This window comes from Salvelinus sp. IW2-2015, linkage group LG15 (genome assembly GCF_002910315.2).
Source record: "Salvelinus sp. IW2-2015 linkage group LG15, ASM291031v2, whole genome shotgun sequence".
Lineage (NCBI taxonomy): Eukaryota > Metazoa > Chordata > Actinopteri > Salmoniformes > Salmonidae > Salvelinus > Salvelinus sp. IW2-2015.
In genome coordinates, this window is record NC_036855.1 from 54639814 (window position 1) to 54663752 (window position 23939).

Consider the following 23939-nt stretch of genomic DNA (forward strand, 5'->3'; position numbering starts at 1 on the left):
TGGGATGAGAGGGATGGGACTGGGATTTGAGGGATGGGACTGGGATTTGAGGGATGGGACTGGGATGGGAGGGATGGGACTGGGATGGGAGGGATGGGACTGGGAGAGGAGGGAAGGGACTGGGAGAGGAGGGATGGGACTGGAGGGATTGTTGTCTTCACAAGCTGTGTCAGAAAAGGACAGAAACTGTAATATAATATATGCCATTTAGCAGATGCTTTTATCCAAAGCGACTTAGTCATGCGTGCGTACATTATACGTATGGGAATCAAACACAATACCCTGGTGTTACAAGCACCATGTTCTACCAACTGAGCTACAAAAGATGGAAACACAGGCTACTATATGTAAAAACCAAATGTCCCCCCATCGGGCTCCTGGCGGTTTCCTACCATATACAATATAGATTTGAATGCTATTTCATACTACGGTATTTAAAGAGATTGAACTGGATCTTAAGCACTTAGAAATGTGTAACATATTGTACGAATTGCAGGACTGAACATAAATGGATGGCATTGTACCCAATTTATTGCGAAACATTTTCAGGGACCCATTTTGGCTCGTGAGCGCTACTTTCAAATCTACTGGATGGAATTACACAACCAATGTAACGCATCTTTAAGTTCCTGTTTTTGTACATTGGTTTTACATCTAAGATAAGTGAAATCTGCTAACGTTACAATTACTTCATATATTTTTTTAGATTGACACTTTTCCTCTGTGAAATGATTCAGTCTTAGTTATAATTTACGTAGTGACTATTCTTTTGAAGTAGTGTTTCTTCAGGCTATTGAACCATGTATTGGAGTACATTCATAGTTCAATTTCTTTGAGGAGATAGGCCTACAGTATGTGTATATTTTAGTTACTAGTTATTTGTGAGCAAAGCAGGATTATGCCTCTGAGAACTAAGGTGCTTTCCAGATGCTTGGAAAGTTGCACTGTGTGAAACGCAATCTGTATGCAGAGGACACGTGTTGGTACCCAGCATGCAGTGTGAGAAGTCTGAAGTGGCCTTCTCTCTCCATCAGCACCACTGTGTCACATTTCAATGCTTTTAATTTGGGAAAATCTCAAATGAAGCAGAGATTAAACTCATTCATATTTGCAGTCTGGAAGTGGCACTCATGAATCAGCTTGTTTTGCAATTGGGCTTCTACTAGTTGAGATGCACATTTCTCATGCTGAGACACAAGCTACTGTTGATGCAAATTGCTTACCTAAGTTGGAGGAGTTTTACTTGCAGGTGTTTTTTTCTTTCTTTTTCTGTTTTCTCCCCAGGAGCAATTTATTGTACTCACTCTTTTCAACAGCCTGATATGTGAGAGGAGTAGCTAGACAAGTTGTAGAAGAGCATTTATTCCAATTAGTGCGGTTTTTCTGACAGATGTTTCTGTTCTCAATGTATTGATGTTATTACTTTAGTAGCAGCATATGGAGAATGTGCCTGAGGAAGTTAATATTTCAGCTCTCCTTCAGACAGAAGAGCCTTGGGTATATACTGCACTATTAAATAAGACCATCATTACTCTAAAAGAAAACAAATACGGAACAAAGAAACTCTCCATCTATCTCTTCCTCTGCAAACAATACACATCTTCCTCTAAACCCAGTCAAAATGTTAACTATTTTGTTTGTGTTTATACAGTATGTCTGTTCACACATTTACTGAGCATTGAGGTGGCATTATGAGAGACCGCTTGGTCAGTGTTTCCTGGATGTAGTGTCCTCAGTGTGTTGTCCCTCCATCTGCTCTGGCCCCAGTTACCCCAGGAGCTGGGGGGACCCTGGCCCAGGACCTAGGGCCCAGTGCCAGGTGCCAGCAGGCAGGAACATGAGGCGCTAATTGAAGCTTGACCTGTCTTATCCATTTTTTGGGGTTTGTTCCTGAGACATAACGAGATCTCTACAATACCTTTTAAGAAGTTCCAGTACATTCTGCTGTCCTATTGAATGCTGTCCTATTGAAGTGTTGCTTTAAACCTAATTACCTGCCAGTGAAGTATAGTGGTTGGCTGGAGAGAGAAGATATTTCCTGCATTATTTCAAATCAAATCAAAGTTTATTTGTCACGTGCGCCGAATATATAGACCTTACAGTGAAATGCTTATTTACAGGCTCTAACCAATAGTGCGGAAAAAAAAGGTGTGTTTGTGCGTGCGTGCGTGCGCATGTGCGTGCATGCGCGTGTAGGTAAGTAAAGAAATAAAACAACAGTAAAAAAACATTTGAAAATAACAGTAGCAAGGCTATATACAGACACTGGTTAGTCAGGTTTATTGAGGTAGTATGTACATGTAGGTATGGTTAAAGTGACTATGCATATATGATGAACAGAGAGTAGCAGCAGCGTAAAAGAGGGATTGGGGGGTGGTGGGACACAATGCAGATAGCCCGGTTAGCCAATGTGCGGGAGCACTGGTTGGTCGGGCCAATTGAGGTAGTATGTACATGAATGTATAGTTAAAGTGACTATGCATATATGATAAACAGAGAGTAGCAGCAGCGTAAAAGAGGGGTTGGGGGGGACACACACAATGCAAATAGTCTGGGTAACCATTTGGTTACCTGTTCAGGAGTATAATGGCTTGGGGGTAAAAACTGTTGAGAAGCCTTTTTGTCCTAGACTTGGCACTCCGATTACCGCTTGCCATGCGGTAGTAGAGAGAACAGTCTATGACTGGGGTGGCTGGGGTATTTGACAATTTTTAGGGCCTTCCTCTGACACCGCCTGGTGTAGAGGTCCTGGATGGCAGGCAGCTTTGCCCCAGTGATGTACTGGGCCTTACGCACTCCCCTCTGAAGTGCCTTGCGGTCGGAGGCCGAGCAGTTCCCGTACCAGGCAGTGATGCAACCGGTCAGGATGCTCTCGATGGTGCAGCTGTAGAACCTTTTGAGGATCTGAGGACCCATGCCAAATCTTTTTAGTTTCCTGAGGGGGAATAGGCTTTGTCGTGCCCTCTTCACGACTGTCTTGGTGTGTTTGGACCATTCTAGTTTGTTGTTGATGTGGACACCAAGGAACTTGAAGCTCTCAACCTGCTCCACTACAGCCCCGTCGATGAGAATGGAGGCGTGCTCGGTGCTCCTTTTCCTGTAGTCCACAATCATCTCCTTTGTCTTGGTTATGTTGAGGGATAGGTTGTTATTCTGGCAGCACCCGGCCAGGTCTCTGACCTCCTCCCTATAGGCTGTCTCGTCGTTGTCGGTGATCAGGCCTACCACTATTGTGTCGTCTGCAAACTTAATGATGGTGTTGGAGTCGTGCCTGGCCATGCAGTCGTGGGTGAACAGGGAGTACAGGAGGGGACTGATCACGCACCCCTGGGGAGCTCCAGTGGTGACGATCAGCGTGGCAGATGTGTTGCTACCTACCCTCACCACCTGGGGGCGGCCCGTCAGGAAGTCCAGGATCCAGTTGCAGAGGGAGGTGTTTAGTCCCAGGTTCCTTTAACTTTTAGTGAGAGCTTTGAGGGTACTATGGTGTTGAATGCTGAGCTGTAGTCAATGAATAGCATTCTCACATATGTGTTCCTTTTGTCCAGGTGGGAAGGGCAGGAGTGCAATAGAAATTGCATCATCTGTGGATCTGTTTGGGCGGTATGCAAATTGGAGTGGGTCTAGGGTTTCTGGGATAATGGTGTTGATGTGAGCCATTACCAGCCTTTCAAAGCACTTCATGGCTACGGACGTGAGTGCTACGGGTCTGTAGTCATTTAGGCAGGTTGCCTTTGTGTTTTTGGGCACAGGGACTATGGTGGTCTGCTTGAAACATGTTGGTATTACAGACTCAATCAGGGATATGTTGACAATGTCAGTGAAGACACCTGCCAGTTGGTCAGCACATGCCCGGAGCACACGTCCTGGTAATCCGTCTGGCCCCGCAGCCTTGTGTATGTCGACCTGTTTAAAGGTCTTACTCACGTCGGCTACGGAGAGCGTGATCACACAGTCGTCCGGAACAGCTGATGTTCTCATGCATGCCTCTGTGTTGCTTGCCTCGAAGCGAGCATAGAAGTGATTTAGCTTGTTTGGTAGGCTCGTGTCACTGGGCAGCTCACGGCTGTGCTTCCCTTTGTAGTCTGTAATAGTTTGCAAGCCCTGCCACATCCGACGAGCGTCGGAGCCGGTGTAGTATGATTCAATCTTAGCCCTGTATTGACGCTTTGCCTGTTTCATGGTTCGTCGCAGGGCATAGCAGGATTTCTTGTAAGCTTCCGGGTTAGTCCCGCACCTTGAAAGCGGCAGCTCTACCCTTTAGCTCAGTGTGAATGTTGCCTGTAATCCATGGGTTCTGGTTGGGGTATGTACGTACAGTCACTGTGGGGACGACGTCCTCGATGCACTTATTGATAAAGCCAGTGACTGATGTGGTGTATTCCTCAATGTCATTGGAAGAATCCCGAACATGTTCCAGTCTGTGATAGTAAAACAGTCCTGTAGTTTAGCATCTGCTTCATCTGACCACTTTTTTATAGACCGAGTCACTGGTGCTTCCTGCTTTAATTTTTGCTTGTAAGCATGAGTCAGGAGCATAGAGTTGTGGTTGGATTTACCAAATGGAGGGCGAGGGAGAGCTTTGTACGCCTTCTCTGTGTGGAGTACAGGTGATCTATAATTTTTTTCCCTCTGGTTTTTTATTTCCATCTTAATTTATTTATTTATTTTTTATTTTATTTATTTCTCTCTTCAAATGGTTCCTTTGTGTTTTGGAGTAGAATGCTAATGAGATATGATTTCCATTGCAGTGTTTTAGAAGCCGCTGCTCACAATTAATCAGCAGAGATATCTGTGAACCTCTTTTACCCCCCCTCTCCCGGATTCCTCTGATTAATGATAACGAGGGTGTTGAGAAAAGCCTGCTCTTTCCGCCCAAACAAAATGGCTTCTAGCCTTCTCTTCTCTGCCTGCGTCAGACTTCCCGCCGGGTCATCTAAAGGAGCGTTGCCTCTGATGAACAGCCCCCTCCTGTGAATCCCAAGATGTTCTTTTCTAATGGCTCAGGGATTTTAATCATTTAACTCCAGTGATATGATTCACTCTGTTTACAAATCACTTATCTCTGAATACATCTCCCGGGACTCAGCGGAGCTGAGGCGGAAATGCAATTGCGGCAAATAGATGAGAAAGTAAGCATGATCATTAGATCAACGTCATTATATCCTGAAAGATGATTCCTTGAAAGATTCACAGGTGTATGACAGGCAGTTGTATCATATGCAAACCTTTCACCTTAGTCCATAGTTGTGAGCTTTATTCATTTAACTTACTTCTGAAGCAAGGAGGCACTGCTTCTCCGACGCATCTGTGACAATGTTTACATGCACACACCAGTATTCTGTTATTGTTCAGGATAATCCAGTATTCTGCTTTTGAGCTCACGCATATAAACATCATATCCTGTTTACAATAACCCGAAAAAGCTTGTATCCCGGTTATGTGAAACCAGGATAAGATGCCTGGAATATGCTGATCTTAGACGGGATACTGTGGCATGTAAACATATTATTTTGTTTACTGTTGTTTTTCTCAGTCTGCGCAGGCTCAGTTGCGCATAATCAAGGGTGTTGTGTGATGATGTTTTCATCTGATTATCAAACAAATCACTTCAAAAAGTAGGCCACCTGCGCAGTTCCGTTCCCCATAATAATTCTAGCATAATTTATTGACCCCTAATTTAGACTGCTTCTGCTTCTCATTTACGACATTTGGTAGGACATTTGTTTGTCAACTACAATTAGATATAGGCAGCTTTTCTTCTGTCATAACTTGTTGCCCTAGAAGACTAAATAAAGTTGTGCTCACCAGAGTAATGTCTTACATCGATAGAATGCGTGCACTAATCTAGCTAACAACGGTAAAGTTGTCTATTTGGTTTAGGGACCGCGAAGAAAATGCAATAACTCAAACAGTGGAAAGATTGGTCCTGTGCAAAATGGCCATTGTCATCAGTTGAACCAGTTTTAATGAAGTAAATGAAAAGCTGAGAAAACAATGAAACACGTTTCTAATAAGACTTCACTTCATCTTGGGCGCATATTTTACAGTATGTGGTTCAAATAGTCTGCTTGCATAAGTGTCAAAGATGACACAATACGCACCCATTCACATTTTCTCAAGAGATGCTGAAAGAAAGAAATCATATTTCTCCACTCCTGTTCCCGAGAAACCAGCGTTTTACTGCAAGAAATGCATAATTCTGCAGGAGTTATTATATTACTGTACATGTGAGAGGTTATAGGCCTACAGTCAGTCCAGATTTCAGTTATTATTCCATTTCACCCATACAAACTTCAATTAGGAATATTCTGTTTATTCACGGATACAGGGATACTCGTGAACTGGATATCAAAGGTGCATGTAAACAGGTTATCCAGGAATAAGAGCTACTATCCAGAATACTGTGGTCACTGATACTCCTGATTTAATATGGCCAACCCAACTACTACAAAAACAGTAGTTTATAATCACTCTAAAGATTACCACTGTTCAAACTTCTGTAATGACAGGGTACGGTGAGGAATGTTTCATGGTTCACCTCTCTCCCTCCTCTCATCACTCTTTTATTCCCTCAAAACACTTTATCTCCTATTCACAGCTTTACTTTACAAGCGGCGCAATTTTCACTGCAATGCATTATACCAGAGATAACAACTCAGTATATTATTGTGATTTTGTTATATACTATTAACCGAATTTGTATTTTCCCCTGCAGTTGAGTATGTTCACCTTTCTATCTCTTTCTCTCTGTGTTCCAGGGTCCCATTGATAATGACACGGTGGTCCATGTGGCCCTGATTGCTGAGAGCCAGAGGTATGTGATGGGAAAGATAAATAGGAAACAGTGTGTGGTAGCTATGTGTCTCTGAGATCAGAGAATAGTACAGTTGTAGTCGGAAGTTTACATACACTTAGGTTGGAATCATTAAAACTCGTTTTTCAACCACTCCACAAATTTCTTGTTAACAAACTATAGTTTTGGAAAGTCGGTAAGGACATCTACTTTGTGCATGACACAAGTAATTTTTTCAACAATTGTTTACAGACAGATTATTTCACTATATCACAATTCCAGTGGGTCAGAAGTTTACATACACTATGTTGACTGTGCCTTTAAACAGCTTGGAAAATTCCAGAAAATGATGTCATGGCTTTAGAAGCTTCTGATAGGCTAATTGACATCATTTGAGTCAATTGGAGGTGTACCTGTAGATGTATTTCAAGGCCTACCTTCAAATTTAATGCCTCTGATTGACATCATGGGAAAATCAAAAGAAATCAGCCAAGACCTCACAAGTCTGGTTCATCCTTGGGAGTAATTTCCAAATGCCTGAAGGTACCATGTTCATCTGTACAAACAATAGTATGCAATTATAAACACCATGGGACCACGCAGTCACCATACCGCTCAGAAAGGAGACACGTTCTGTCTCCTAGAGATGAACGTACCTTGGTGCGAAAAGTGCAAATCAATCCCAGAACAACAGCAAAGAACCTTGTGAAGATGATGGAGGAAACAGGTACAAAAGTATCTATATCCACAGTAAAACGAGTCCTATATCGACATTACCTGAAAGGCCGCTCAGCAAGGAAGAAGCCATTGCTCCAAAACCGCCATAAAAAAGCCAGACTACGGTTTGCAACTGCACATGGGGACAAAGATCGTACTTTTTTGGAGGAATGTCCTCTGGTCTGATGAAACAAAAATAGAACTGTTTGGCCATAATGACCATCGTTATGTTTGGAGGAAAAGGGGGGATGCTTGCAAGCCGAAGAACACCATCCCAACCGTGAAGGATGGGGGGTGGTAGCATCATGTTGTTGGGGTGCTTTCCTGCAGGAGGGACTGGTGCACTTCACAAAATAGATGGCATCATGAGGGAGGAAAAGTATGTGGATATATTGAAGCAACATCTCAAGACATCAGTCAGGAAGTGAAAGCTTGGGCGCAAATGGGTCTTCCAAATGGACAATGACCCCAAGCATACTTCCAAAGTTGTGGCAAAATGGCTCAAGGACAATAAAGTCAAGGTATTGGAGTGGCCATCACAAAGCCCTGACCTCAATCGTATAGAACATTTGTGGGCAGATCTGAAAAAGCGTGTGCGAGCAATGAAGCCTACAAACCTGACTCGGTTACACCACACCAGCTCTGTCAGGAGGAATGGCCCAGAATTCACCCAACTTATTGTGGGAAGCTTGTGGAAGGCTACCCAAAACGTTTGACCTAAGTTAAACAATTTAAAGGCAATGCTACCAAATATTAATTGAGTGTATGTAAACTTCTGACCCACTGGGAATGTGATGAAAGAAATAAAAGCTGAAATAAATAATTCTCTCTTACTATTATTCTGACATTTCACATTCTTAAAATAKAGTGGTGATCCTAACTGACCTAAGACAGGGAATTTTTACTAGGATTAAATGAGTTTAAATGTATTTGTCTAAGGTTTATGTAAACTTCTGACTTCAACTGTATGTATATGTGTGCGTGAGAGAGTCTGTGGTAGTTCAGAAAGCTGGTTGTTTTTCCTCCCTTTCTCCTTCTCTCGTCTGTGGTGCTATTGCACTGTGCACATTAAGCGACTGGCCAGTGCGCAGTCTTCATCTATTAGCACCCTAATTTAGCTGTGGAGTCATGAGAGAGGGAGGTTAAAGAGGTCGGCTGGCCAGCTGAAGCCTGTTAACCTGTCCTGCTGTTCCAATCAGATGGCAGGTTTTCCTCAGCAGCTAACCTAACACTCTGCTTGCTCACTTCCTCCAAGCCTTTACCTAATGCTTGTTTCAGAGGATTTTTCAAGATGTAGCTTGCACAAAACCTTATAACTTTAATCATTAAACCCTTACTGAACCCTCTCTCTGGCTAGGACGTGTAGACAAACTCTGTGTGATTATTTTCCGCTGCAGTAGAAGTGACCATCCCCCACCTCAGCCTGACCCTATTGTCCAGTGGCAGAGGCCAATTCACATCAATGTGTTAGGGACCAGGTTGTCAGAGAACAGATTCAGCTGACCTGGTCAGCTAATCAATAGCCTAGCCTGGGAGCAGCTAAACCCCACTCTGCCTCTCAACTCTTCAGTTGTTTCCAGGAGGAGAACAGGTCGAGACAACCTCTGTAAACTCCCGTCCATCATCATCAACTCACATTTGAACCTTTCCACATGGACAATCCTTCTTCTGGACTCCCTGACTGGTGTTTTTTCGTGTGTCTTTGACCATAAAATCACTATACACTATTCTCTACAACACTTTCAGTAGTCTATCCTCCTTCTTGTTTGCTGTGTGTCTGTTTGGTAATAAACGTGTGTTCTGTACATCTGTCTCCTACTGGTCATTTACGTCCTCTAACCGGCACCTCTATAATAAACGTGTGTTCTGTACATCTGTCTCCTACTGGTCATTTACGTCCTCTAACCGGCACCTCTATCGGAGTCCACCACCAGTCGGTGGCGCTCTTTTTCATAGCTAATGTACTTTGGCCACCCAGACTGCTGGGCTTCCTGAACAGTCCCGGCTATAACAGTGTGTTGTGTTGTGTTGCAGACTGCAGGTGTTTCTGAACACCTATGGCATCCAGACTCAGACACCCCAGCAGGTGGAGCCCATTCAGATCTGGGCCCAGAAGGAGCTGGTCAATGTGAGTTATACCACAGAATGAAATATGAGTGATATTTGTCACAATCTTTTTTTTAACCTTTATTTAACTAGGCAGGTCAGTTAAGAACAAGTTCTTATTTACAATGACAGCCTACTGGGGAATAGTGAGTCAACTGCCTTGTTCAGTGGCAGAACGACCGATTATTACCTTGTCAGCTCGGGGATCCGAGGCTACCTGCCGCCCCAAATGGGTAATACCACATCCTGACCTTAGGCCTGCTGCGAGCCCAAACGTTGGTCATTAAATGCTCACTGCAAGGAGAGAAGATTGTGCAACGTTCATGTACATTTTCTGAAGGTAGGTAATACACCTGATTTTAGAAAGCAAGAAACAAATCAATCAGTCAATTACCTAGATGTCCAAGGCCATCTATCAATATGTCTGCCGAGCATATGGGCTTAGTCAATTCATCTGACTGTCAATCTTACATCCAAGTTCTATTAAGAAATCCCTCTTGGTTGCTCAATCAGTCAAAGTGAGGCTGGAGATTGGTCAGTGTGATTTACCAGTTGACCTGTGACTTGATCAATGTCATTCAAGTCTTAAAGTATTACCGTATTGTTGTAATGCGTATTGGAAAACATTGGCCTTTCCCAATATATGAATTCATCTTAGAAAGGTCTGCCTCTGCTCTTCCTCCCTGTTGTTGGGCATGTAGTTATGCAGCAGTGGATTGGGTGGGTGTCACGAGCCAGGACGAGCAGCATGCTAAATATTAAATCCCATGCGTTTTGAATCTGTTAAAGGCTGGGGCACCGCTCTGCATTGCGTCGCTCGCTTCATCTCTCTCTGCCGTTCGATTGTGTTTACAACAGCTGCTTGACAACAGGAGAGTGGCAATTACGTCCAGCAGCATGTTATTTATCTCAACCCAGGTGGCACAGCAACAGCGCTGCCAAAATAGCTTCCGTTTGCCTCGGTGATGCCTCCCCAACCCCTCTGCATGTCTTTTGACCCATCTTCCAGCGATCATGTCTATAAAAGCCAACGGGTCATTCCACCAATTCTTGGTGCCGTTTGAGAAGTGTAACTTGGTCAAAATAAAACTTTTGATTTCACCTAATTTGAACATTCTGTCATAAAGAAAACACATTTTCCCATCTCATGAGGTACATTTTTTTTTTTTGTAATACTATAGTAAGTGCCAAATAAAGTAACAGGGTTGACAATTTTCTTCTTGAACCTTAAAATAAGGGACAGATGTAAATGAATACCTAATCACATGAAATGCATTATAATCTTCAGAAATTACTTTGTCAAAGCAACAAAATAACTAGGGCTTTCTAATTGATGGTGAAACTTGGGAGACATTTTGGGAAAATCTTACCAAGGGGGCAGGGTTGACAGAGGGACATGTCGAAATGCTGCATTTTGGCACTTTAGCAAGCCATTATTCCATTGAAAATACAATTGATTGAATTCTCAATGTGGTCTATATTTCTACTTTAAATATCAAATAGCAAAAGCCCCCCCTTTTCGTGGAACGACCCAGATGTCTAGGAGAGAGGAGAGCAGGTTTTTGATTGATAAACAGAGACACTGCGACACTAAAGCCTTCTGTTACAATTGTCCTTCTCTTACAACAGTCCTCATATCACCCAACCTAATGACACACTCAGAATGTAGCCATCTTGATGGCATTAGCAGCAATCACATTAGCAGTTTGGTTGCTTTTAATTGTAGTCTAAATGAGAGGACTTAGTGATGTGAGCCATATGCTGTGCTGTGTTCATTGGTATTCCATAGGCAGGGACAGGGAGCCGTGGGTGCAGACAAAGGTTCACACAACGTCTCTCCTCAAACAGGACGTATGGCCAGTGGCACTGGGAATTTGTTATGCGACTTAATTCTGAATAAATGTTTCCCGTCTTTGTGAACTGCTTTTTTATATTATCACAATATTCTGTTAATTGCTTGATTCTCCTATTATCTTTCGTACTTTCCATCCATGTATAATTTGTTTCCAACTCATTTGAAGATGGGGGAAAAGCAGGAGGAGTGGCAGAGCTCCATCTAGTGTTAGTATGTACACATTGCTCTTTGGTAAGCCTGGTTATTGCTGTGTATTGAAGCTTGTTAGCTACGTTTCCTGCAGCGCCACTGAAGTATGTAGTCAGTGTTATTGACCAGGAGCATTTCTAGCCTGGTGTGGAAAGATAAGGGCAGTATGAAACAGAGGTCACATGGACTGCAGTGTGCCTCTCCACATGAATGGATCAGGTGCTTTAAAATCAATGCCCATTATCTGCTTTGTTGCATTATGGATTGACAACAATTTTCCAGATCACTCTGGCATACAGGTTGTTACCTCTACTTTAGTTTTAGTGTCTTCAGGAAACAGACACTCTGTGACCTTGTGCCATTACATAGCTAAAATTGAATTAAAATATATTTTAAATATTCAAATTCCATTTGCCACGGCAATATTACACCAAGACCATTCCAGGTAGAAGTGAAAGAATGGGGAGCAGTGAGGGCCGATCCTGACTGACGGAGCCTACTAACTAACTGAGCTACTTGGTGTTGAGCTTTACAGTAAGGGCCTGCAATATACCTCTGCCCTCTGACAACTCTCCAGTAAACCCACTTGCACCATGGCACTAAACAGACCCATAGAGGCCCCACAACAGAGCCGTCATAGGCAGGCTCTGCAGGGGCCATTAACTACTGACACGTCTCATAACTTCAGCGGGAAGTAATTTTAGATTATGGATCGCAACAAAAGAAAATCCCCCAGGGATATGAGGATGATTGATCTTTTTAGAGGTGCAATAAAAATAGACAACTTTCCCTGCCTGGCATTTTTAAAATGACTCCGATTTATGATCTCTGTCATATCTAGCTGAGTGTGTTGTCAGATCTGAAGGCTAGATATGTGTAAGAGAGGCAAGGAAGGTAGCTAGCTATATTGATAGCAGTTGTTGATTGATCTGTGACTTGCCTGGAGGAATAGAAGGAAGGTAATCTATGCTGTGCTCTGTTAGTGTCAGCTGTAATGTATATGTCGTTGGTCAATGGTCCAAGATTTTATGTGTAATTTGAAAAGTAGGCTTGTAAAAAAAAAATGAAACTGAAATATGTATGTATTTTTCTTTCTCCCCCCAGGCGTACCGCTTCCTGGCCATCAATAAGAAGCTGGGGCTGAGTGGGCGTCCAGAAAGACCAGTGGGCTGCATGGGCACTTGCAAGGTGAGCGTTCACCACTCAATGCTACCACATACTCAGAGGTTATGGACATACCACCACCTCCTCACTGATTAACATAAACCAGCACTTCTCAGTGTGCAACCACAGCTCAGAAACGGAATAATATTAATTTACATGTACAGATATAATGTACATAGATATTATACATATTTTTGCCTTACTCTTAACATTGTACAAAGTACTGCTGCCATGCAATGCATGATGAAAATATATGTCATTCAATTTCGTAATCCACGTTGATATTGTGAGCCGCTGTCATAAAACTTTTGTTGTTATTCCTTCTAGTTGTCTCCAGTGAAGGTCATCTAAATAAGTTTACACAGCTGAATTGCATTAAAAAATATATACAAAATTGCAAAATGAATCAATCACAGGTCCAAACCTATCACTAAGACAATATTTTAATGGAACTTTTATGTGTTCTGATGGAATAGGGTGTCCTGCCAGAGGGCATTATGATCATCTCTTTGTTTGTGTGCGTCGGCGGGCGCTTGTGTTTTAGAGACGGACAGGGAGAGCGAGTGTGCCTGTGCATATTTGCGAGTTTGTTTGTAGAGGAGAGGTTGTGTGTTAGTTTTAGGAAGTATCTGTGCTCGCAGGACTGTAATGTCTGTGTTCTAGCTTCTGTGTATTCCTTCCTCAAGATCGATGGGTTGTTTTACTTCCTGTCCAGAGTCATATGTCGGTACCTCCGAGCTATCCATCTTGGCCTGCAGGATCAAGTAATGCAATGTGTCTGCTCCACTCCCCATAGATTTATCGGATCCTGGGGAAGACTGTGGTGTGCTACCCTATCGTCTTTGATCTCAGTGACTTCTACTTATCCCAGGACGTCATGCTGCTGATTGATGACATCAAGGTGAGCTGGGGTGAACTCACCTCATACACACTGCTGTTTAGACATTCGTCTGGTTTAATCCTTGTTCTGGGGCCTGCACACTCACCGTGTTATGTCCCTAACTGTCTGTCTGTTTGGTCAATGCAAGTTTAATGTGTTACATATCTTTGTATGTAGAATGCACTGCAGTTCATCAAGCATAGCTGGAAAATGAAAGGTCGCCCACTCTTCCTGGTTCTCATCAGAGAGGACAACATCAAGTAAGATCTACTTTTGTATTTCCTTCTGTACTGTAAGGGTTACTGCTTTGGAGTGTATTGGAATCCAGCACAGGAGATGTGCCTGTATTTGCCGATAAGAGTTTCATTATGGTCATTTATATCACTTTAGCTTGGGTGTTATGCTGATCACAGCAGTATTGATCATTATCCAAAGAGCACCTTTTAAATGCAATAAAATAGCTTACCTGTCCACAGTAGAGGTTGTTCTATAGGAGTCAGTGGAATAACATATAAAACAGCTCAATACTCATTAGGTCAGGCCTGGGGAAAAGCCAGCCTGGGGCCGTACGTGGCCCGGGACCTAGTTCAATACGGCCCGCGGAATCATGCTCAGATCACATGAAGAATTTGCGATAGTAAAGTTTTGAAAAACATATTTGTTATTCAACTTAAAGCCCAATGAATACTCACCTTTGTGTAATGATTTAACTCCCACCGCTTGTGGGACATTTATTTTGAAGGCACATATAAATAACAACTACACGAGGACAGACAGTGACTGACAGGCTGACACACATCACAGTAACAAATAGTAGCTAGCTAGAAATTGTGCAAAAATTAGGTTTTCAAAGAAAATGAAAGTAGACAATGAATGTAGGGTGTTCCAGCAAAAGTGGACATCGACATATTTCTTTTTTGAGGTATCAGGGAAAGCTGTGCGCTAAGTGTGCAAAGAGAGCATCGTTGTCTTGAAAGACTACAACTTGTCCCGACACATCCAGACGAAGCAAGCAGAGAACTATAGGAATATGTATTCTGAGCAGAGGGCAAATGCATTGAACGAGTTGCTTTCTCAGTTGCAAAAGAGGCAAGGACTTTTCACAAAACTGCATTCAGCAAACGACGGAATTGCGAGAGCTAGCTATGTACTGTCCCACAAAATAGCTAAACATAGCAAGCCATTCGCTGAGGGCGAATTCATTAAAGAATGTTTAATTGACTCTGCAGCAATACTTTGCCCCGACAAGAAAGAACTGTTTGAAAATGTTTCCCTGTCAAGATGAACAGTGACAGCGTGTTGAGGACATGGAACAACAGTTAAAAGACAAGGTAAAGGATTTCACCTATTTCTCCTTGGCCCTAGATGAGAGCAGTGATGCACGTGACACGGCACAGTTGTTGATATTCTTACGATGCATAACCCCAGACTTTGAAATTATAGATGAGCTCGCTTCAGTGCAGTCAATGAAGAGCACAACCACAGGGAAGTATTTATTGGAGGAGGTTAATAAGTGTGTGGCAGAGCTGGGACTGAGTTTTGAAAAGTTATCCAGTGTGACCACTGATGGGTGCCCAAATTTGACATGAAAAAATGTTGGCGTTTTGAAAAGGATACAAGATCGAGTAGCTGAGCTGAACCCAGATCAGAAAATGATTTTCCTGCATTTCATTATTCATCAGGAGGTGCTCTGTAAATGTGTTCTGAAAATGAGCCATGTTGTGGATACAGTCACTAAAGAGGTAAACTTCACAAGAGAAAAATCTTTAAACCACAGGCAGTTTGTCTCATTGTTGGAAGAGACAGAGTCAGGTCATGCAGATCTCCCCTACCACACAAATGTGGGGAAAGTGCTTAAAAGTGTGTGGGACCTGAAGTCGGAGATTGCTGAGTTTTTGTAAATGAAAGGAATATATGTGGATTTCCCACAACTGAAAGATAAAGAATGGTTGGCTGATTTTGCCTTCACCGTGGACATCATGGCCCTCCATGAATGAACTGAATTCCAAACTACAAGGGAAGGGCCTTTTTGCACATCAGATGTACAGCCTTGTCAAAGCCTTCAAGGGAAAATTACTCTTCCTGACCCGCCAACTAGAAGCCAACAATCTCACCCACCTTCCGACACTACTAGTCTGTTCCCTATCAGATGACCAGCGGGAGAAGTATACATCGCTGCTGCGTGCTTTGAATGGTGCGTTTCCTCGTCGTTTTGAGGATTTCAAAGTGTTGGAAAATGACATGCTGTTGGTTTTCTCTCCTTTCACCTTCAATGTGGATAACGCTCCCACTGACCTGCAACTTGAGCTTATCGATCTTCAGACTGATAGAGTGATTTAGAGAAATATTCAAAACGATGTCACTGACGAGGTTCTATGTATCTCTCGATGAACAAAACTTTCCAAACATTAGGAGTCATGCTCAGAAGATGTTTGTACTTTTTGGGTCAACCTATGTATGTGAACAGACAGTTTCAGTGATGACATATAACACGTCAAGGCACAGATCATCTCTTACTGACTCTCAGCAATCCTGTGCATAGCGACGTCAGAAACTATACCTGACTTCACTGCTCTAGTCAATCCCCATCAGAGACTTCACTCCTCACACTGATTGAGTAGTTTAAATGTAATGTTGAGCTCTCTCTCCTCTCTCTCTTGTGTTTTTGTGCATACCTGTTAACAAGAGTTCTGTCCGTGGTGCTGAATGTACTTTTCCCTCCCCGTGTAGTTCATTGCCTGTTTAATAATGAAAATACCTACCAAAAGTAGAACATGGATGTGGTTTATTTTTGCGCATGTTAAAAAATAAAAAATATTTCTGTCAACACAGTCATGTACATGAAGTATAATCCTGTAATATGATTCTGGCCCGTGATGGCAAAAATATATTCTAATGTGGCCCTGCATGGAAAATAATTGCCCAGGCCTGCATTAGGTTAATATGGAGAAAATGATGACCGTTGGAAATGGTAACAGTAGAATATCCTTGGTTTCAATCCATCAGGGGGAGCCGTTTCAACCCAGTCCTGGACATGTTGGCATCATTCAAGAAGGGAAGCGTCGGTGGGGTCAAAGTTCACGTGGACAGACTTCAGGTTCTCAGCACTTTTACTTGTTTCAGTCTACTGACACTTCTTTGAGGCATTGTGATATCTACCCTCACAATACTTTTGTCAGTTCTCCTTTCCTTTGGAAATGCATTCAGGAATAGTGAATATGTATGTTTGCAAATCCAATGCCTTTGAATTGCCTTCACCGAGTTCTATTTCCTACTGTTACAATGACTTTCAGTGTCTCTAGAGAGTTCTTCAGATGTTTTGATGTGACGTCTTTTAAGAAGGACACTTAATATTCCCCTCGCACCTAACTCTAGGAGCAGACAAAGGGTTCCATCCCTCATAGTCAATCCCTTTTATCTTCTCATTCTTCTGGGGACATAATTCCCCTTTGCACATCTAACTGGCTGTCTTCATTTTGATGTGACTTCAGTCGGGAATGTTTGAAATCACCTGTAAATGAGATTCCTTGATGTAACTATTAATTTGTGCTTCCAGACCCTGATATCAGGAGCTATTGTGGAGCAGTTGGACTTCCTTCGTGTCAATGAAGCAGAGTAAGAGCTTGTTCCTGTCGTTCCACCTTTGTTTTGTGACACAATCTTTATACGGCAGTGGTCACCAACCTTTTCTGAGTCCAGATCACTTTCTGAGTCAAAATGCATGCCAAGATCTACCGCTCTGAGTTTTTTTATTAACATGACTTAAAAAATGTAAGCCTATGCAACAATAACCAATTAAAAAACAGTATTGTGGCAATGAGGTTTGTGCAGTAAGTGATAGGCCCAATACATTATCACCACATACTGGCTTTGCTTGAATTTACCTGCCAATGCATTGTTGTTCGGGACATTTTTTTTCATTATATTTCAACATTTGAGGTAGGCTATATGATCACACCCATAATAGATCCATTGTTGTATTACTTGAAGCACAGCTGAGTGAGCATACATTTAAGTAATTTGCTTTTTATTTTACTGGGCTGATGGTGCCTGCATCTAATTGTCAGTCTCAGCGGAGGGAGAGAGCAGCAGACTGAGGGTCCGTCTCTCAACATCCCTCCACTGACACTCACCAAAAAGGGACACCGTCTTCCAGCTGATGGTGAAACTCGAGTCGCGCCGCATTATTTCTGCCTCATGCACAAATTCATGTTATTCCTATGAACAGAGAAAGTGAAATATTCCTTGATATTAAAAAAGACCCAAGCCGCTAATAATAACAACAACGCAAGCCTGTAGTTACACTTTCCTACTCATTCATTACTGCTGCACTGCTTGTTGTAGCGCTGAGTGGAAATAGGAAGAACGCACATTTTATGGGTTATACAAGTGTTTCAGTTCTGAGTAAGAACTTAAACATGAACTCACTCATTAAAACAGCAGCTGTATTCGTTGACAGTCTCTCTCTAGTCATGGTTTTAAATGTTTTAAAATCTCACGGTATCATTTTTGCTGGAGCTTTATTTTATGCCTGCTATGTTACTGCAGACTCTGTCATCTGAGAAATCTGATTGGCCAGCGATGGCATAGTGCACTTGATTTCCTCTCCAGGCCCACCGGGAAGGCAGAGTTTGTACCTTCAGACACATGAAATGGCAATAGTTTGCCTACCCCGGCGCGCAGGGCAGCTGAATTGGCTGCACCTACTACCAACAGCCCGAGACTAATAAAAAAAAAATAGGAACACAAGGCTTTATCATTGGGTTCTTTACAGAAATGTTTGGCGATCGACTAGAAATTCCTTGGAGATCGACAAGTCGATCGCGTTCGACCGGTTGGTTACCACTATTATAGAGGTGTGTAAAGGACTTAACTTGCCTGAAAATACTCATGTAACTTCTGCTGGTCTAGAATCCCAGAGTTTAAGAACTTTCAGGAACTGGAGATGCCCAAGCACTCCAAGGTAAAGAGGCAGACGAGCACGCCCAATGCCTCAAACCTGGAGCAGCAGCCTGAGATCAACATCGAGGAGTGGAAACACAAATCCACCAACGAGATCATGCAGAAATTCTATGTGAGTACGGCGTCGATATTAGGACAGCTTCAATCAAAAGGTGATGGGTGTTTAATGTAGCGCCCTAGATCTGACTAAACTGTCATTACACCCCTATGCCATGACCTTTGACCTCTTTCTGTGTTTTTGTCTTACTCAGGACTGTGACTGCCTGGCCAGTCAAGCACAGCTTGCCAGTATTCTCATGAAGAAAGAGGGTCCTGACTTCTTTGCCAACGATGGTAGGCACAGAATCAAAAACACACATGCAAAATGGTGTTACTCTGTTAAAGTAACAGTCCAGTGAAAATCTATTTTTACTAATATTCTGTTTGCTCATACCCAAATAATGTTGTTGACTCGTCCTTTACTTATAATTGTAGCCAAAACATAAATGAGAGAAAAACCTCTCAGTAAAACCCAAACTCAAACTTGTTTTTGAAACAAACCGTAAAAAAAAAAACGCTTGAAATTTGCTTGGATAATGACATCATCCTCTTCAGTCGAGACAGGCCCGTATGTGATTGATCCAGCAGCTTTTTTTTTTTCTGGTGGGGAGCAGGATCCTTCTCGAGGCTCAGGAGTACACATTCACTGCACACAAGCAAGCTAGCTAGCAAGCCAACAATCCACAGTTGCTGTTATCAAAAAGGACAACCCCTATGCAACAACTCTCACCAATCACTTCTATTTCAAATTATGTGGTTTGTAAGAGTTGGCCTGCTGGCTATTTAGAAGCAGTTAGCTACCTAGCACGCTAATGTTAGCTATCGCGACTAACTGTAGCCAGCAAGAAAGCAAGTCAAAGCAGATCCTCCACACAACAATCATCTCTCCATTCCCTTCGATTTTAAATCCTGTGGTTTATAGCTTAAAGTTTTATGTCAAGAGGAAACCCAGTTAACTGTTGTTGACTGATATACAGGTAACTGCCAAAATAAATGAAACACCAGCATAAAGTGCCTTAATAGGGTGTTGGGCCACCACGAGCCAGAAAAGCTTCAATGCACCTTGGCATAGATTCTACAAGTGTCTGGAACTCTATTGAAGGGATGCGACACCATTCTTCCATTTGGTGTTTTGTTAATGGTGGTGGAAAACGCTGTCTCAGGCGCTGCTCCAGAATCTCCCATAAGTGTTTAATTGGGTTGAGATTTGGTGACTGAGCTCACTCTGTTGTTTCCTAACAGGCCAAGCAGGGGCACAGAGAAAATATGCTTTTTAATATCCAAATTATAATGTTTTGGAAGGACATCGATTTAATTCATATTGTAATTAATTGTAGGTAATATTTTTGTTTAAAAAAGTGTAACATTGAACAGATACTTTAACACTATTCATCAGAGCCAGACTAACGGGCCAACTAGCCCCAGGGTGGGAATCAGTGCATCACTGTAAATGAAATGTCCATAGCCTAATCCATTTAGCACCCCATGACTAACTGATAATAAAAATAACAAATGGGGTGAATTCAACCAAGGCACAGTCTATGCAGCTAGTGTCAAGAATAGCAGTGTCTTGGCAAACACTGTTTTCAGACCCAATCAGCTACAGTTTGCATTGTTTGTTTTACATAATTTCTAGAATATATACAGTGATTTGCATTGCTCAGTTCACTTACAGAGGCCTTTTAACTGTTTCCAGAGACCCTAATGGAAGACATGGAGAGACTCTACAGAATAGCTGGGACCAGGAAACTTTGGTCAGATTTCCTTCTTTCTCTAGCATATCATTCCTTTTCCATTTAACCTGAAAGAATAGTTTGTATTTTATTTTATGTTCCCGATAATATCCTTCCATTACAGAAGAGCCTTCAACATTTTTGCCTTTCAGATAATTTTACTGTCGTTTCAAGATTTAAATAACATTTTCTCTTGTTCTATGTCTGTCTTCATCAAAATTGTACATTTCTCCACTGAATTCCAAACTGTTGTAAACAATGATAGACATTTCTATGGGTGTAGGCTGGCGGTGCGTTACGCTGCAGCCGTTATCAGGAAGTTTGCCAGTTCTATAGCCCCTCATATCACCACACTGGTGGTCCATGGCAAGCAGGTAATGGAGTAGAGTTGATGTGTAGCATGTGTGCTGTATTAGCTCAGCTAGCCACTCAGTCACTGCACAGCGTGTACCATTAACTGTGAGTGCTATGCTTCACTCATGCGCTACTTCCCTCTGCAGCACTGTCCAATTGCTCTCCATGGATGATCAATTTCACGTTCACATGCTCCGATGGCCTTTTTGTTCTTTGCCGTTGTTGTTGTGATGGTTCGGCTGCGTCAGGGGAACTGGTCGTGAGTTTTCATATTGCTCAGCGCTAAGATTGAACATAATTGAAAAGAGACCTGAGGGTCAGAGAGTGGAACAGCCCATAATCCAGCCAGGCTCCACCTTGCTCTGGAACCACATCAGTACTTGGTCCAATTTCCTTTCTCATTTATTTAACATGGGTTAATAAGTGGAGCTTGAAATAAGTTCCTTTATATTACAAAACATCAATGGTTTAACATCACAACATGCCCTTTGAGCATTTAGCCTGACATTTCATGGACAAAATATGTGGAAGTATAAGCTGTAGACCATATCAGTGCTAAAACGATATGAGCACAATTTACAATAAGTAAAAGAATAGATGGCTGGATGTGGTAAATGGGAGATGAATATTGTTGATACGATGAAAGTACACCTTTTTAGGAAATCTGTGTTTTACTAAAACCTACAATCCAGCTGAAGCTTAAAACACTGTGTTTTCTCCATTTTATTTTGACTTCTATTGAGAACGTTTTTTAAGTTGATGTGTATGGTTAAGCAACCCTGTATGCTGCCATGTACACTCCTCTCCAAATTTATTTGGACAGTGAAGCTAGAACTTTTATATTGTCTCTATACTCCAGAATTTTGGATGCGAGATCAATATGTTTCATATGAGGCAAAAGTAAAGAATGTCACCGTTTTATTTGAGAGTCTTTTCATACATATCTGTTACCGTGTAGAAATGACATCTCATTCCAAAACCGTTTAGAAAAAAATCATGGGTATTAATATGGAGTTGGTCCCCCCTTTGATGCTATAACAGCCTCCACTCTTCTGGGAAGGCTTTCGACTAGATGTTGGAACATTGCTGCGGGGACTTGCTTCCGTTCAGCCACAAGAGCATTAGTGAGGTCGGGAACTGATGTTGGGCGATTAGGGCTGGCTCGCAGTCGGCGTTCCAATTCATCCTAAAGATGTTCGATGGGGTTGAGGTCAGGGCTCTGTGCAAACTGTTATCATTAAGAAGCACAGAATAGTCTAGAATGTCATTGTATGCTTTAGTGTTAAGATTTCCCTTTACTGGAACTAAGGGGCCTAGCCCGACCATGAAAAACAGCCCCAGACCATTATTCCTCCTCCACCAAACTTTACAGTTGGCACTATGCATTGAGGCAGGTAGCGTTCTCCTGGCATCCGCAAACCCGTGATTCATCCACCGGACTGCCAGATGGTGGAGTGTGATTAATCACTCCAGAGAATGCGTTTTCACTGCACCAGAGTCCAATGGTGGCAAGCTTTACACCACTCCAGCCAATGCTTGGCATTGCACATGGTGATCTGAGGCTTATGTGCGGCTACTCGGCCGTGGAAACCCATTTCATGAAACTCCCGACTAACAGTTCTTGTGCTGACGTTGCTTTCAGAGGCAGTTTGGGACTCGATAGTGAGTGTTGCAACTGAGGACAGGTGATTATTATGCGCTTCAGCACTTGGCAGTCCCGTTCTGTGAGCTTGTGTGGCCTACTACTTTGCGGCTGAGCCGTTTTTGCTCCTAGACGTTTCCACTTCACAATAACAGCACTTATGTTTGACCGGGGAAGCTCTTGCAGGGCAGAAATTTGACGAATTGACTTGTTGGCACATATAACGTTGCCATGTTGAAAGTCACTGAGCTCTTCAGTAAGGCCATTCTACTGCCAATGTTTGTCTATGGACAAACATTGGCACATGGCTGTGTGCTCAATTTTTATACACCTGTCAGAAACGGATGTGGCTGAAATAGCCAAATCCACTAATTTGAAGGGGTGTCCACATACTTTTGTATATATAGTGTGTCTATTCCCCCAATTTGAAGGTGTCATAATTATTGGGACAAATTCACTTATAGTGTATTAAAGTAGTCAAAAGTTAAGTATAAGTATCCCATATTCCTAGCACGCAAGTGAAAAAGTTACAGTGAAAAAGTTACAGATGCACAAAGATCATACCCCCAAAACATGCTAACCTCTCACTATTACCAATAACGGGGGAGGTTAGCATTCCGGGGGGGGGTGCCTCTAACTTCCTCACTCATCATTATTCACGATTCATTCAGGATTATCCGTAATCATGATAGCATCCATATTAATGTGGAAGTGTTCAGAAACATATTATATTCGTATTTACAATAAAAGGGACCAAAATGACACAATACATTATTTACCATTTATTTATATTGGGCACAACATAATCTGAAGCACAACCCCCAAAAACTGCAAATGCTTCCAACAAGTTTGTAGAGTCACAAGCTTGATGTAATCATTGTGTGCTTGTAATATAGGGACCAAATACTAAACCTTTGACTACTTTAAAACACTATAAGTGAATATGTCCAAATGGGGGGACTAGATACATAAAGTGCTTTCATTTCTAAACGGTAAAACAGATTTATATGAAAATACCCCAAAATAAAAGGTGACATTCTGTACTGTCGCCTCATATAAAACATTTGATCTCAAATCCAAAATGCTGGAGTGTAGAGAGACATTTTAGTTTTAGCTCACTGTCCAAATAAATATGGAGGGGAGTGTATGTGCCATAACTACAGCCAATGCCTGTTGCTTTTTCCTCACAGGAACCCAGCAGGCATGAGGAGACGTACTGTACAGTCACTCTAGCGAATAATGCAATCGTAAATTAGTGAACATGAAAATATGTGAAAATTAATAGGCTGAGTCGGGAAACAACGTCAGGAGCCAGAGCTGAATTCACGCAGTGGAATCTTCATTTGGAACCACTGCCTGTTCTGCTAGGCTAGATGTCTTAGAGCAGGGGTGTCAAAGTCAAATGGACGGAGGGCCAAATAAAAAATTTAGCTACAAGCCGAGGGCCGGACTGTTCGAATGTTCATTGAAAATTTTTTAAATGACGCATATAGTCTAGTGAA

General features: G+C 42.3%; 1 protein-coding gene and 1 pseudogene across 4 annotated transcripts in view; both read left to right on the forward strand.

Annotated features, from left to right (window-relative positions):
* Positions 1–23939, forward strand: part of LOC111974181 (phosphorylase b kinase regulatory subunit beta-like) — a 75684-nt gene that overhangs the window by 45443 nt on the left and 6302 nt on the right. For 3 of the 4 annotated variants that reach the window (XM_024001817.2, XM_070447280.1, XM_070447281.1), the window contains 10 exon segments: positions 6762–6817; positions 9548–9641; positions 12768–12851; positions 13624–13728; positions 13885–13967; positions 16714–16804; positions 17264–17322; positions 18619–18781; positions 18921–19002; positions 20405–20462. In XM_024001817.2, coding sequence (XP_023857585.1) covers positions 6762–6817; positions 9548–9641; positions 12768–12851; positions 13624–13728; positions 13885–13967; positions 16714–16804; positions 17264–17322; positions 18619–18781; positions 18921–19002; positions 20405–20462 — 875 coding nt within the window. 4 annotated transcript variants of the gene reach the window in all.
* LOC139028755 (general transcription factor II-I repeat domain-containing protein 2A-like) lies at positions 15015–16705 on the forward strand (annotated as a pseudogene).